The following is a 16,517-nucleotide window of genomic DNA, read 5'->3' on the forward strand; positions in this document are numbered from 1 at the left end:
TATGGCACAAAGCCAGGCCCAAATATGAGAATATCAGCATGGATTTCAAGGGTAAGTTACATGTTAAGATATTTGCTTCACAAGTAAGATGAAGATATATATATATATATTTAAAGTGGTTATCACCATTCTTAAGGAAGAAAAATGATACCAGACTCTTTCTGTGGTGTATGCTGGTGTAAAACTGGTATAAAGCAGAAATAACTGTACTGACTTCAAGGCATATGGCACATAGTAAAGATTAACGAAGCTATTCTCAATTTCATATCACTGTTAACTGGTCTCCCATCTGTGGATTCTGGCCATCTGAGCCACTTACAGCATGGAAAAGTCTTTCTGAGATGGGTGTTGCATTTAAATATTAACATTGCCTTACAATATCACATGGCCACCCTGCAAGCTTCATAGGAACAACTGTCGCTGAAAGGTCACCACCTTGCTAGGGCAAATCAAATGCAATAGTTAATAATGTTACATTTTACTTCTGGTGCTTAATTTTTATTTCTTTTTTTTCCCAGCATGAAAAATGTGAAAACAGAGTGTCATCGTGTTTTTTATCTATCATGTAAATAAATAACTGTAGGAAAGTAGAGCCTCTATGAAGAAAAGATAATCTGGGTGCTAAGGATAAGATAATCATGGCTTATGAATAGATGTCTCTCTTGCCTCAGTTTTCAGTAAGATAAAGGGTGTCACAGAAGGGCTCAAAGACAGGATGATCAGTCTGCAAAGAAGAAAATGTCATTTTCTTTGCCAATTTTTTGACAGAAGTGAGATTCAGACAGATCAGGGGGCTCCAGACAGGAAGAGTGGGAGAGGTACTGTATGACTGGAGAGCACTAAGTATACAACCAATATTTAAAAAGCAAATAAACCAGAACTCAACAAATGTAGGTTTGCTGATTTAATCCTAACTCTGTCTATGGCTTTATAATGAGGTTTGAATGAGGGGCTCTCAGAAGACCTGGAAATAAATGGAAAATGGGATAATTGCCAACTTCTTGTTAATAAAAGCAGATTATATCTGTTCACTTGGTAAGATGAGTGATTTTCTCAACAGCAAACAACAGTAGTTTGCATGTACCTGGAAGTCATTCAGTGAACTACTTAACGTGGTCATTATGAAGATGCTAGGAAGTAAAACAACTGAATGCTGTGTATTGGAAGCTGTCTCTGGGCAGTGTTGATTTTTATATAGATATTATTTAATATCACCAGTGACTTGAGCGCAAAAATAAAGTATGCGCTAATAACATTTGCTGATGCCGTGAAGTTTGGAGGTGTTACTGATCTAGAGGAAATTTCCAAATACCATGTAGGAAGAATTGAATGAACATAGGAATAGAAGTGAGATGATTTCAGGTTTTAATCTGATTCATAAGCAAAATAAATAGAAGGAAAGAAATGGGGCTGCAGACTAGGAAGGTTGTGATGAAGATTAAAGATGTTCTAAGCGTGACCTGAAAATTAAATGAATGCTTTGCCTCAGCTTTCAGTAAACAGGGATGAGTAACAGAAATTTCTGCTTCTGGAACACTTTGGTTGGACATAACAAGAAGAGAAGGGCAGATACATACATTAGTCAAGTTTTGCTATCAATGCATTCCAGCCTTGGAGAAAGCAAATGAGATCCTAGGAAGGTTCAGACTAAGAGTACTTTGTATAAAAACATGAAAGCATGTAAACAATAAAGGAAAAAATACATTTGTTGGAGGAAATAGGCCTGCTTTTTCTTCTATTTTTTTCAGCCCCAAAAGTATGAAGGCTGTATCCTTCCAGCCCTATGAGTTTTCTTTGCCAGCTCATGTCAGTATAGCTGCAGTGTGACCATCCAGTTGGCAGTCTGCAGCTGCCCTGACTGCTCACCTCCTGTGAAAAGCCAGCGATTGAATCACCAGATCTTTGCCTTCCCTGCTGTAACCCAAAATAATTTCAGCCCAACTCTCCCTTTCAATTATCTGAGGCTCATTCCTATCCCCAGCACTTGGTGGTATTCTTTTTCTGTATCAAAGTGTATTTTTACTTCTAGTCTGTTTATAGTCTTAGCTACCCTTTATTTATGTGTTTTCACAGTCCTCTTGGAGGTCCTCCTTTGCAAAATTTCTTCTGCCATAATCAGCAGTGGTCAGTGCCTCAGTTCACTGTCTGACAGGCTTCAGAACTTTGGTGTATTCCTAAGAACTAACGTCCGTCCTGCCTTTGGCATACCACTGCCTGTGGACAGTGTTGTACATGCTGTGTATGCTCTATTTGTTCTGAAGCTGACCTTTGGGAGCACCCAGCAGTCCTACATGAAGAGGTTGAAACATCTGCAAAGAAAAGGGGAAGAGGACAATGGGCCGGGGTCTCTATTGCAAATGTTACTTCCCTCATTATCTGTTGGAGTTTCACCTTGCTTTTCTGCTCAGCATATAAGCACTGTGTGTGCAGAGAAATGTATTTAACTATGGCCTTCTTCGCTTCAAACGTGCTTCAAATAATTTTTTAATATATATGAAATGCCATTTTAAGTATTGCTGAAACACTTGTCCTCTATTAACACAGCCATTACTTTTCTTCAGGTCAAACTAGGAAATTTTGAGCTTGAAGTCAAACCAACGTCATCATACATATATTTATATGTCCTCATTTTGGTACCTATTGTAGTGGGTGTCATAATAGGTAAGTACTATTGTATCTTTTCAGGTTTTGATTTGCTGTAGATAAACACTCACAAAGAAACACCTAAAAAGAAACCCAAACAAACAAAAGAGCGAAACCTCAAATTTATTATTATACACTGAAATTCATCAAAAATATACAAATATATGCGTAAGACAAACTTTCTTGTGTAAGACACTTGCAATATAGTGTTTTTCCCTTGTTCCCAGTAAGAGCAGACAAAGTTAAACCTGGTCTGGTGGTGCAGTCCCATCTTGCTAGATGACTTATCTGCATTATCTTTACAAGAACAAAATCTAGCACCTTTTCTCTGTCAAAATAAGCTTTGGAGAGGCTTAGAAGCTTAGAAGTCTAGAAGTAGATTTCCTATTCAAAACTGCTTTTCCTGTTTAATCGTTGCGACTTTAAGTAGGTCGTTAGTAGTAGAAGTGGTTGTTAGATGCTGTACCTCCCTGCACAGGTTGTATGTAGCAGTATGCTGTACATTCAGATAAGGCTGGATTCAGAATTCCAAGATGTCATTACAGGGGATGTTTTCTGTTAAATATGGTTTTAGATCCAGATATCTGGGGCTCATAACTACTATCACACTGATTGTGGTAGAAGCATTAATCCATCTAAAGACTGCAATTGTATATTAATCTTCATACTACATTATATTCTTAATATTAAAATATGGCCTTTAGTGGAGTTGTATGTTCTGCAGTTTCTGTACTCAGAGCCTGTTTTCCTTCCCTTTTAGTGGCATTCATAGTTACTAGATACAAGTCCAAAGAGTTAACTCGTAAACAGAGTCAGCAACTTGAACTGTTGGAGTATGAGATTCGGAAAGAAATACGCGAGGGTAAGTGGAAAGAGCTTTGTAGTGCTTAAGTGTACAATAGAATTTCTGATCTGAAACTGTCAAGAAGAAGCTCACATTATATAAACACTTTAATTTAATGCTGCTAAGTTATTTTTGTGTTGCATGAGAGTTCCTCTTTAATGTTAGTCTGCTCCTCAGTAGCAGATAGCACTAAGCTAATAGGATTGCATGTAATAATTTCTGTCAACAAGTGAAAATAAAAACAAATAGGTACTTTCCACCCCTTAATTGCTTCAGAAAAGCAAACCCTCTTGACTGCAAACTGCTTTTTAAGGAACATGTATTGGGTCCAAGTTTAAATTGTAGAGATGATTTTGTGTCAAGTAAACTAACTCTCTGGGTGGGGAGGGGGGTGTTTTTACAGGATTTGCTGAACTGCAGATGGATGAATTAGATGTGGTGGATAGTTTTGGAACTGTTCCTTTCCTTGACTACAAACACTTTGCTATTAGAACTTTCTTTCCAGAGGTAAATATTTACAAGCCTTTCACTTGTCAGCCCTGTACAGTAATGAAAAAGCTAGAAAGATAAGGATCAAATAACAAAGTACTACCACAGTCATTGCACATTGTTTTTATAAGAAACACTTCCTAAATCAACAGCTACCAAAGAGCACTTTAAGGCCGTGCATCTCTATATTTAACCAAGCCTAAGTGCTGTAGTTAAAGCATCGCTGTTGAATTTTCAAGGGTTGTGTATACATCAATTTCTTTTTGCCCAGTCTCACCTTTCAGGCCATTCTAACAAAACTATAATTTATCCATTGCTTTTTTGTTCTCATGTATTCGTTTCCTATGCTATAGCTAATTAAAGGTACAGTCAGGCTAGCTAACAGGCTAGCTATCATCATGACATTTCCTAATTAGACTTTTAGAATGAGGAGATGGCCCTCAGGTTGTGCCAACTGCCCACTTCAAGCCGCTGACAGAAATGATCAGACCTTGATTCAAAGGAATACAGATCGAATTCTTAAAAATTACATGAGTACTTAAATGCCATCCTGTTTGGAAGTGGATATTTTCGTTGGTCTTTGGCGCGGCACAATGAAAGGACTGGAGAGGCCTTCTCTTGAAGGTTTCTTTTGTATATATATATGTATAAATATATGTATTTATAATTTTTTGTTTATGTGGCACATTGCTGTGCTGGTAAGTGCATTTACCACAGCTTTCAAAATTACACTGTGATGCTAAACAGTGCTGACTGGCCTTTACTAATTGGCAAAAGCTCTGGTCTCAGCTGTTAATATTTTCTTGTGTAACTGATGCCAATGAGTGGAAATGTTTGCTTAGTACGGTGGTGTTTTAAGTTATAGCTGGTAACTACTTGTTTAGCTACATGCTGCTTGGCACATGTCACTCATCACTGCTGTGATCTAGCCCTGCAATGTTGTCTGCACACTGCTTTACTTTATTGCTGAGTGTAAGCCCGCAAAAAGCTCATCATGATAAAGTTAAACCCATGTGATGTGACAAATGCAGAATTGAAGCTCCTGCTGGTACAGTGCCAAATAGCAGTTACTAAATCAGATTCATGTTTAACATAGTACATAAGCATAATCTTTATATGCTTGAGTCCAGTTCTCACACTGCAGGAAGTTGCAGTATCTCTCCTTGCCTTGCTATGATGCTGCCAGTCTAATTTGTATGGGGTGACTGGGAGGTTTGAATTCAGTGGGCCAACAAAACCTGCTTTCTGTCTTTTATCATTTCAGCTTGTTTTACTGGGTGGAAGTGTTCACTTTGTGTAAAGAAAATGAAAAGGGGAAAAACAGTACAAAGTATGTCACTCTATTGCATTACGTAAGACCAGAAAGAGACAGACTCCTTTTTTTTTTTTGCACTGGGGCAAAATGCACTTTGTATGTTACCTTGCAGCTCTGAAGTGTTTCCAGTGAGAACTTTGCCTTAGTTTGAAATACCTATAAATGGAGGAAGTGAACTTCCCTGTTAGCTCTCTGCAGACATGTAGTGTCAGGCAAGTTATTAAATGCCATATGTATCAATCTTTCCTGCTAAGTGGTTATCATTTACATTGCGGGAGTGTTCAAATATACCTTGTGCAGTGGGGATGTGGCAGGAGAGAAATGCTGTATTAAGCAAATATTACAGATAAGCAGAAAAGACGTAGTAGATTGCAACCTCGTGTCAAAAAGGTCAAAGTAAGATAAACCACCACTTCCCCTGCTAACTTGATGTGTTCAAATGATATCTACGTTGTGCTCATTCTGCCTTCCAGTGTGTTCAGTGGGTTTTGTCTCATATAATCTAAACTGCTTGAACATGAAAATCAAAGCTGTTCACTGAGCACCTTCTGTAGTTGATGTAAGGAGAGACAGCTCAACATGATTCATCCTACTTGCCTGAGACATCTGTCTCAGAATGAGATTAGTTGCTGAAGGAGGGAATCAGATGCCTAAAATTAAGAGTGATGCACTCCATCTTCATTCTGAGCTTCTAGCTTCCTGCTGCTCCAGTTTTCTATATTTAGTCCAGCTTGGTAGCTTTTGTTTTGAGCTTAATGCTTGTAGGTGTTAAATTAAACGGATGTTACAGCTATTCTTAAAGTATTCATTATGTTCAGACTGATTTTCACTTTTCTTGTGAAACTGGGTTTATTACCTCTGTTCTCCCTCCATTTTCCACATTGTTTGGCTTAATGCTAATGTTCGTGTTCCCTGTTTGCAACTATTTTTAACCTTCTCTGTGGTTCTGGTTGCATCACAGATATTGGGGGAGTAGAGAGAGGAAATATTACTGGTAGGTGCTGTTAGGGATGCTGAACGAGTTCTGAAAAAGATGAGAATACCCAGTAGAGGAAGAGGAGGATAGAAAAGAAGAAAATCTGAGACATGTAGAAAGGGGGGGATTAAGAAACGAGGGGCTGCCAGCATCACAGATAAAACATTTGCAATAGTGAATATTACTAGCGTGAATTTGGTGCTCAAGAATGCTGCACTTGCAGGCAGTGAGAGTCAGACAAGGAGCATGTGCAAGGTGTCAGAGAATTGGGGGCGTCCCTGTGTTGTCATAGCCTTCACTAGGGCTGGGTGTGCGGTGGCACCTGTGCCTCTGACAGCATGGACCTCCTGGAGGGTTCATTTGGGAACATTCAGAAAGTGCTTTGAAATGAATGGAGGCAGATGAACTCAAGTGTCACTGTGTTATGAAAACCCTATCATTGCTTTCCAGCAGGATGCAGTCGGAAGTAACCCTTGCTCATTTGGAGATGAGGGTAATGAACAGTCTTTCCTGCAGAGCATTATTTCACTGCTGTGCTAGCACAGCTCAGCAGCATAGAGTAACACACAACAGCACTGAAATCAATACCAGGTCATCTTCTGGAGTTTACTTTTTGGTGAACCTGGAAGAAGTCATTGTGTAAAGGCCAGGATTTCCATCGTTTTATTTCAAGTTGTTTGCCATCGGGGAACATGCTTGGCATGTTTAATGTGAAACTTTTTGTATACATCACAATGATCTATATCACCTGTCTTATATTTTAGTCAGGAGGTTTTGCGTCCATCTTCAGTGAAGACATGCCACAGGTAAGTCGATGTAGTGTGATACGTCTCAATAAATATTTTTTCACAAGCGATTGTGTCCCTTAAGGCTGTGTTGTCCTCTAACACATCAAACCTCATTTTCTGTATGTTCTTTTTCCCTATGGGGGAGGTTACATGGATTTACGTGTAAAAGGAATTTGATATGTAAGATTCTGTTACCCAGCGTATATTTGAATAACATGAACAGGATCTAGTCATGGCAGATAACAGGCAAACTTAGCTGTTGGCATTACTTTGGGGACATGCCAGAAAACGTACGCTCTTTCTGTGTGCGCTCCGTGTTGTACACAAATTCATCTTAAGTAAAATCCTGAGACCCATGAAATGCAAAGTTCCCGCTGATTGAAATGAGGCCAGGATCTTATCCCGTATGTTGCTTGCCATCATTCTGAACATTAAGAATCCATGGTAGCCAAACTACAGTTTGCTTATTTTTCTTTAACTGTTACAGAGCAGAGACCAAACACGCAAGGATGAAAGCTTCAACATGTTGCATGCTTTAATTTGTAACAAGAACTTTCTTGTTACTCTCATTCACACTCTTGAAAAGCAGAAAAATTTCTCTGTGAAAGACAGGTATAGTATGATTTTGCTTATCATCTTCAAGACAGAGAATTAACAGGAAAAGTCAACATAGATTGTAGCATCCAAATGTAATTTCCACTTCTTACAAAACAAACTTGCATTTCTCCAGAGCGTTTTTCCGTCTTCTCCATCTGCACGCACTGAGGAGGGAAAAACATTGCGGTTAAACAAACCATTACGGAGAAATCAGAATGTTTGTAGATGTAAACAAAGAGGGAAAGGAGCAGGAAAGCTCACATCAAAACTGTAAATACTTCCTGCAGTTACATCAACAGTTTTACACTTCAGAAATGTTCTGTCACCAAAGCAGTTGTAATTCTGCAGAATTAAATGTAGATACAAGTCGTATGTTTAAAAAATAATCTCAAGAGCAGATGGACTTGCATTTTTTATGTTCTTGTAGACATCGGTGGGCAGATCCAATGCCTAAAGATTAAAAACTTAAGATAGAAACTGTGCTGAGGAGTGTTTCTTTTATTAAAGGTATTTTTTTGGAAGAGAAATTTCAGATATTACAGCATTCTCTTTTGTTGTTTGCTTTTTTCTTTGAACAGGTGCTTGTTTGCATCCTTCTTGACTATTGCACTACAAACTAAGCTAGTTTATCTAACCCATATTTTGGAAGTGTTGACAAAGGACTTGATGGAACAGTCAAGCAACGTGCAGCCTAAACTCCTGCTTAGACGAACTGAATCTGTGGTAGAAAAATTGCTGACAAACTGGATGTCTGTCTGCCTTTCTGGGTTTCTCCGGGTATGGGTACATCTTTTCACCGCATCACATAGAAAAAACAGTATTTTAACTGATTTCTTCCATATTGGGATCTGTATAAATCATTGCTTAACACATTACTGAAGTGCCCTCTTCTAGTTTAGTTGACATATCAACAAGAGGATGTAGGAAAATAGATAGACTGCAAGAAATTGTTGTTCCACTGATTTGGATGAGATTTGGATAGTTTTGCAACTGTAGAGTATTTTTTCCTCACATCAGCCATTATTTCATGTTAAACTGCAGTTTGTACCTGCCTGTACAAGCTGTTGGAGAGCTGCTGTGTAGGTGAAGGCTTAAGGAAAACTATCTCTCGGAAAACTAAACTTCTTTCCAGGGTTTTTAACCTCCAAACAGCATTGTAAATTTCAATAACTATAACTTCAAGTGGAAACAAGATAAGCTTTTTTTTTTTTTTTTTCTTTCACAAGAAAGCTTTCACAAGCTTTCTTTCTGTTTATTTGAGCCCTCTTGGTAGCATTTTGTTCTTGCTTTCAGAGCTTGGTTGTTTCCTGTCTCACTCAAAAGCATGATGGTATCACTCATATCAGTCCTGCTTGTATCTCACTCGCGAGCATGATGGTATCACTTGTATCAGTCCCACCTATAGCACTGATACAGCAGCAGAACTGCTTGGGGTTCAGCAATTTAAACAGTTTTCCTGAAACGCCACGAAAGAGACAAGGAGTTGTCAGAGAGGTTTATTCCTGATACAACAGTTGACTTTATGGAGCTCTGCTAGTAAAATGCCTTAGCTGGGCTGCAGGAATGGTGCTGCATGGAGCCAAAGAGCCATCCTTTTTTCAAGTGCTTGCCTGTGTACTGGGGTTGAGGTTGGAAAGGGAAGCTCAATACCATCCACTCTCACTGATAAACTGTTGTATGCGCCATCACTTTTCTCCCAAGGATTTTTTCAGAAACCACAACAGGAGAAGTAAGTTAAAAGGAAACCAGCTACTGCTTTGTTTTCTCACAAAACTGAAAAGGAAGAAGTAGCTAAAGTATGCACATGAACACAAGCACCTCTCCCCTCAACAGGAGCAGTCTGGTGGAACTAGGAAGCATGTGCCAGATTGAGAAGGAGCAGCTTGTCTGTAGTGTACTTGTGCACAGCAAGGGGCTGTGAGCTATTTTGCCACACACTCCAGCTGTCTCTTACTATTTGCATGAGTCTTTCACACTGGAAAGCAAAGACAAAGCATGGAGGTTAAACAAATAAGTAGATATTGCTCAGAGTGATTTTTTTTCTTAATTGCAAGATAACAAGTTAATTTAAAGGAAATGTTTGTTACACCTGACTTATTTTTTTTAGTTATTCATGCCTGTTTAGTGACTGCAAAAATGAACACGTTTGTTGTGTTTGTTCCACGTCCTAGGAGACAATTGGTGAACCTTTCTATTTGCTAGTGACAACCCTCAATCAGAAGATAAACAAAGGACCTGTTGACGCAATAACTTGCAAAGCCCTGTACACACTAAACGAAGATTGGCTGCTGTGGCAAGTGTCTGAATTCAAAACAGTGGTATGTTTGGCAGTTTACATTCTGAAAACAGACAACTACAATGTTTTGTTTTTTTTCTCATAAGGTAAATGAAGGCTCTTAGACACAAAGGCGGTGGTTAAGTTCCCAGATAGAGAAGAACAAAATTACTATTGCTCACAAAGTTTCAAAATCCAATGGAGTTTAACGAGATGGTGTTTCACCAATATACATTCTAAAAACAGGTGTCACCTTTTGCTTTACGGTGTGCTTTAATTGCCTACGGTTAGGTTTAGTAAAGTCTCGGTGTATTGAAATTCCTTTTTGAAATTGCACTTCTGCAGTGAATGAAAGAATGAAATGCAGAGGTTCCATTTTTCTATTGTGTCGTCTTGTGACAAATCTTCTGACAGCAATAATTTGCTATGGGATTCCATGTTGTTAGCTCCCCATTAGCAAGGTTACAGTGTAATGCATTTGGATAGGTTGCTTGGTTAGGACTAAGCTATCTGGGAAACTTAGTTGGGTTTCTGAAAGTAGATCTCTTGTCTTTCCCAAAGCAACAGCAAAATGCTTCCTATTTCACAGTTACACACAGAATTCTTTGAAAACTGGACTTCCCTGACTGTCATTCTGAAACTGTGAGGAGAATAGACAGCAAAGATTATTGCATTTTTGAGCATGTAAAAATAGTGACTTTTTGAGAAGAAGATCTGAAAAAAGGCTTTCAGATTAAGTGGAACTCATTTTTCCCCAGAATTTCTAAATGATTTTGAGTCGGAGAACTTTAAAATCTGCATTTCCAGTCATTCCATGACTTTCTTGCTTCTCAACTCTTGACTTACTGTTGTAGTTACCAGACATACTTAGGAGTAGGGTCATAGAATCAGTTGAGTTGGAAGGGACCTTCAGTGGTCATCTAGTCCAACTCCCCTGTAATGAAGCTGGGCGACACCTGCAGCTCAGACTGCTCAGAGCCTGGTCCAGCCTGACCCTGAATGTCTCCAGAGCCTGGGAAGTGTGACCGAAAGGTAGGCTTCAGAACCTGGGAGCAGAAATGACCAGAGCAGCAGCTACCGTGGCAATGACTGTGCAAGTACCAGTGGCTCTGGAGGAAAAATCAGGTCTTTCCATAGTCCATACACTGAGGCAGGGCTTCAGTTTCCAGGTCTGCATGTCCACCATCTTTGGATCTGGAGGTCCTAAGATGCCTTGTATGGGAGTAAAGTCATGACCTTGGAAATTTTGGCTGGCCAGCAGCCCATTGGATTAGGTAGATCAAAAGTTGGGTCATATAGGAAGCTCACTGAAGTAATAACTTTCCTGTGACATCTTTCTAAATTTTCATTTTTGCTGAAAACTCTGACAAAATTACAGTCAAATCTTCTTAGAGCTCAATGTGCTTGTTGCTAATACATAGCACAGGAACATCTGGTCTTGTGGAATTGATTGGCTTTTCTTATTTATAGCACAAATTTACACTGAGAGGTACCTTGGGGGATAGCTGATTCTGATCTTACTGAACACTGCCTTAAATTCTTATTCCATTTCTGTGCATGCAGTTGCTGATAGGGTCTTGTGGGTGGCTTGCAGTGAAGAGAGGGGAAGTGGTTTGAAGGACTTAGTATTTTTGGGGAAGGCCGTCTGGGGATGGATGAAGAAGTGAGAGCAAAAAGCCTTTCTCAAATATTTGCCGACTTGTACTTTCTGTATTCTCGCTTTTAAATGGTGCTGCTTTTATAATTTATACAGTTAGAAGCTTAGTGAAGTTGCTTCCTCTTCCAAGGTCCTGTGGTGTATTGGACTCAGGTGAGAAGTGGCTGAATATTCCATTTAAAACTATCAAAAGAGGAGAGAGGATCCTGCACTGGAATTGTGGAGATGGAGTGTTAAGGTCCGGCTCTGGCTGGATGGGGAGCAAGTTTTTTGTGTGTGTTTAAGTTTTATACTGGAAACTAAACTGTGTTGTGAAATAGATTTGGGTGAAACAGGCTTTCTGGGTGATGAAGCAGGGCCGGCTGTGCAGGTTTTCTCCTCAAGAGCAGCATTTAACAGGATGTTAAAGGAGAATGAGACAGCTTTTCTTCTATTTCTAACACCATAGGACATAACGAGACCTGACTCTACAGGGCGGGAACCACAACTGTGTGGAGAGGGAGTAATGTTTCTCCTTTCTTTAGAAGCAAATTACTGTCTAAAGGACTGCATTTTTGTTTTCTATATCAAATAAACTCTGAGCTGAGTTTTCAAGTGCCTTTGCACATTTGGTCGCTGCAGTTGCATTCTGAGCCTTGCAATCTTTTGTAGGTATTTTAATTTTCCCCTTTTGAAGGCCCTGCAAAAGTGACATGCTAAAGCATGCTTGTTCTGAGCAAAGCATAAAAAACAGCCCAAAAGAGGGTGTCAGGAAGTTACAGCAGCACATCTGGAGACAGCCAGTGTCCAGAGTGTTGTGGCACATAGATGCTTGAAGATGCGGGGAGGCATCTAGTACAGAGCAGAGCTCTGAAGTCAGTGGCAGGGCCCTACAAACAAGTATAGGCAAATTATGTGCATATCCTTAATTCAGAAGCGAGACTTCCATTCCAAACCATTGAAAGCAGGATACAGCCAAACCAAAAATCAAAAGAAGCTCCATAGGTCCTTCCTAAACATACCAATAAGCAGATAGGCCCATGGGCATGAGAAGGAAGAAGTACTGGGCATTCAGAAAGATGGGCAGGGGAGATTTTCTAAAAATCAGGCCATTTGTAATAGGAGATAATAAAGAAAAAGGAGAGAGAACTAAGAATTATGGTGGTTTTGAATTTCATTAGAGCCAGCCCTTGGCAAAGCTGTGTGCATTTGTTAAAAAGGGCACAGACCTTGGGACCAGCTAACCCCCTACAGTTACCACTCTCTGCTGGAAAGGGCCAGATACTGAATGGGAATGAGCTTCTGAAGTCAATATTCAAGCAGAGGGATTGAAAGAAAGATGCTTTTAAAAGCAATGGTCCGGTACAAGCTGAGAAGCCATGTGGGTTTCATGCTGTGTTTGTGTTTGAGTACTGAGAAATAAAACTGCCTTGAAAGAGATGTGGATGCCTCACAGAGCCTTTCAGAAGCAGAGGAAGCAAGCCTGTTTTCTCACAGGCAAGGCAAGCAGCTGCACCTCTCAGTAGATTATTTGCTCAATGGCTGATGAAAAACAAAAACCTGTGCCCAGCTGAGTGTTACCATTTGGCTGAAGTGATTGGTTTTAAATAGAAAAGCTACAGGGTGTGGGCCTGACCTGGGAGAAATTCTTGGTGGGATTTCTCCTGTGGAAAATCAGGAGAGGATCTGATCATGTGGTAGAATTGGTGCTTGGGCACTTAAGAGCTGCAAGCTTATCTTGAGTTTTCAGAAGGGATTTGGGCTGTTGAATTCTCTCTGCCAAAATAAGTAAGTTTGTATTCTTAGATGAGAAGAAATGATTTAATTCAGCTAACAGTCATTTGTTGAAAGTGAAGCAAAGTTGTGTGGTTGTAGGAAGTTATTAAAGTGTTGAACTGCTTTACTAGTTAAAAGAAGGGTGTTGAAGTGGTAGGAGGGATGTGAGGGAGTGAAATAGAGGCAGAAGCTGATTTCCTACTAAGATGCAATGGATGTGGTCTTACTAGTCAGATTTGTGAGAGATAAGGAAACTGTTACAAGTGTGTGATGTCTGGAGACTTTCATCAGCAGAAAGGGACACAGTAGCCATTGCAAGGAAGTCAGCAATGCCTAACATTTTCTATGCCAGTTTCTTGGCTTTACTATAACCTCATGTCAGACAGCTGTTCTGTCTGCTTCAGGAGGATCTTGTGATCAATCTACTTTTTCCTGTTTCTGGTATTTTGAAAGATAAGGGAATAGGCTTAAGGCAGTATCTTTGTTTGCACATCTTGGTGCTGTCTCCTTTACTGCTTGAAAGGTTTTCTTGCTTTCTTAGTCTGTCTCATAAAAGGCCATATATGTTGTTCGGATGCAAAGCTGAATAGAGAACAGGGTAATGAATAAGAGCCCTTGAATTTCCTGGATGAATTTTCTTTACATCTAATAAAAGAAATGGTATTGTGGCATTTCTTTATTGAACCACATCCCACTTATTATCTGCTATGGATATTAATAGCTTTACTGAATAATTCATTGTTTGAGATTCATTTTCAGGAAAACTACTAATCTGAAAAGTCATCTGTAAACATTGTCTTCAAATGTCGTTATTACTGTCAGTGCATGAGTGAAAAAAAAAAGGTTTTTAATTTATTTTTCCTGTCTTTTAGCTGGGCTCCAAGCTGGTTTCCAAACAAGAAGTTCCAGACGCTTGCTGCCTTCTCCTCAAATAGCCCTAACAATTCTTGCAACGTCTGTTAAGCTGAAGAGCACTGTGACTTCTTGTTTCTAACCACTAATTTTAAGTGCACAGAATCCCAGCTCTACATACTACTAAGTTACACTAAATGTCCTGTAATTTCCTCCTGAGTCTTTCTCCAAGTTAACTTGTGCTGGTTTTTTGTTTGTTTGTTTCCTTTGCAAAGTCTTAGAAATAGGGCCTAATAGTATTACCTCAGGATGCCCAGGTGTCCTCCTGCAATTTTTCATGGTGTTTTCTGACCCTCGTGGTTCATCATAGAAGGCTTCCTTAATTCCACAGTCAGTTCCACGCTTTGTGTCTAAATGCAGTGATTGTGACTGTCAACTTCTGATTAATGGTTTCTAAAGATGGGGATTGTGCTGTCAGACAGGTTGGATGTTATTTGTGAAAACTTCAGCTGCAGAGAGAAGACAATCATAATTGGCTTTCTAGCTCCTCATCAATTGCTTCATCTCTTAAGATTTACTTCTGCAGGAAATCGTATCTGCAAAACTGTCTGGCTCCCCTGGTTTAGAGACTTTATGTTCAAATATTTATTTGAGTCACAGAGTGCCATTTTCCTTGCATAATGGAAACTTTAGATTAAGGAATCCCTAAATGACTTATATTCCACCTACATAAGGAACTACCTTCCTCTTTTTACAGTCCTGTTACCCTACAGTGAGTTGAGCAGGCCTAGGAGGACACTTGTGCTCCTAAGTGAGGAGGCTGCACACTTACGAGCAATCTGTGCTGAAAAGGAATAGAAGAAGAGTATAGGACTGTTTCTCTTGACAGTCCAAAAGGAAAAAAAAATGCAGTGTAGGAGCAAGGTTCAATTAAAGGAAGGAGCTTTTCCAAGAATGTAAGGACAAATCGGCATCAGTTGAAGAGTGAGCAGCTACTCCTGAAAGATCAGGTTGACAATGACTGATTCAGATGTAGAGATCTCCAGAGACAAAATACAGCTAGTCTCTGTCCACTGTTTTATCCCACAAGATCATGACCTCAGTGAAGTCAAAGTCAAGGACAGTACTGTTGTCTGTTCAGTTGGTCTGTAGGCCTGACCAAGCATGACTCCCTCATTCTTGTGCCAGTGTATTTTTTACTAATTTTCTGCATGAAGTCCCTACCTGAGGCACGGCATCCAGTCTGTTTCTCCTTCTGCAGGCACCATTCCCACACCTCCTCCTCTTCTGTTCTGTCTGTCCTTCTGGTGGACTCATTTTCCTCACAATTAAGCCTCTCCATGTCCTGATGATGAAGTTATTCTCTGTTACTCTAGTTACGTCCTAGTCTTCATTAAACCCTGATCTTCATAACTGCGTGACCCTGTTTTAATAATTCTTCTGCTTCTATAGAAGCAGTGAAATTCATTAATATCTTATTGGACTACTTTCTATACCAGCAGCGTCTGGTAATTTCTACACTTGCTGGGTAGCAGAGCAGAAAAGAGCACTTCAGAGCTATTAATAACTATTCCTTTTCTCAGAAGAGACAAAGCCTGTTCCTGCAGCAACCTGGACAGAAGTTCTTTCCTTCACATGACAGCAGGAAGAAAATAAACACTTATAGTTGCTTCCTCTTTTAACAGTCACTCCTTTATTGAGTTGTACCTGCAGTCCCCACGTTTCAGTCACAAGACAGTCGTTATAGCAGAGGTGTCCAACAGTCAGAATGATTCAAGTAGGTCGATTTTTCCTTTGCAGACACCTAGAGTGCTTGCTGTAATTCTGTCTGGGGACATCACCAGCAGAACATCTGCATGCATGCAGCTGAACAGTGATGTCTCTGTGGGCAGTAAGCTGTGGCACTAGGAGGGATTGCTCTTATCACCACGCAGTAGCTATCCCAGCATCATCCGTTTTTCCCTTCCTTTTGGAAAAAGCTGATCTGCCTGACCTGACCTGCCCAGAAGTAGAACCTGACTGGGAAAAAAGAGCAGAGATGTTCACCCAGTCTCAGTAAGACATCCCCTTGACCCGTACACACCTTGTGTGCAGTCTAGCAGACAAGTTGTTTTCCAGCTAAAAGCTGTTATGAGCTGAAGGGCAGAGGTGCTACAACTATAGGATCTGTTGAGTTGTTTGACTGGAGTAACACAGCATAGGTTAAATTACACTTTTCTGTGCAGATCTGGATCAGAACTTTGGGTTCTGATTCCTGCAATGTGTGTTTCCCTTCCATTGCTTCTGCAGCTGTCCATGACAGCCCTGCCTTTAGGGATGTGGCTGT

At 39.9% G+C, this 16,517-nt stretch overlaps 1 protein-coding gene across 1 annotated transcript in view; it reads left to right on the forward strand.

The window, feature by feature from the left end:
- PLXNC1 (plexin C1) overlaps positions 1 to 16,517 on the forward strand; it is a 67,484-nt gene that overhangs the window by 36,067 nt on the left and 14,900 nt on the right. Inside the window, exons 15-21 of the mRNA XM_072342299.1 lie at positions 2,562 to 2,661; positions 3,404 to 3,505; positions 3,891 to 3,994; positions 7,032 to 7,073; positions 7,543 to 7,667; positions 8,231 to 8,429; positions 9,824 to 9,970. Coding sequence (XP_072198400.1) covers positions 2,562 to 2,661; positions 3,404 to 3,505; positions 3,891 to 3,994; positions 7,032 to 7,073; positions 7,543 to 7,667; positions 8,231 to 8,429; positions 9,824 to 9,970 — 819 coding nt within the window. The remainder of the gene's footprint in view (positions 1 to 2,561; positions 2,662 to 3,403; positions 3,506 to 3,890; positions 3,995 to 7,031; positions 7,074 to 7,542; positions 7,668 to 8,230; positions 8,430 to 9,823; positions 9,971 to 16,517) is intronic.

Source organism: Excalfactoria chinensis, chromosome 1 (assembly GCF_039878825.1).
Source record: "Excalfactoria chinensis isolate bCotChi1 chromosome 1, bCotChi1.hap2, whole genome shotgun sequence".
In the NCBI taxonomy this organism is placed as follows: Eukaryota; Metazoa; Chordata; class Aves; order Galliformes; family Phasianidae; genus Excalfactoria; species Excalfactoria chinensis.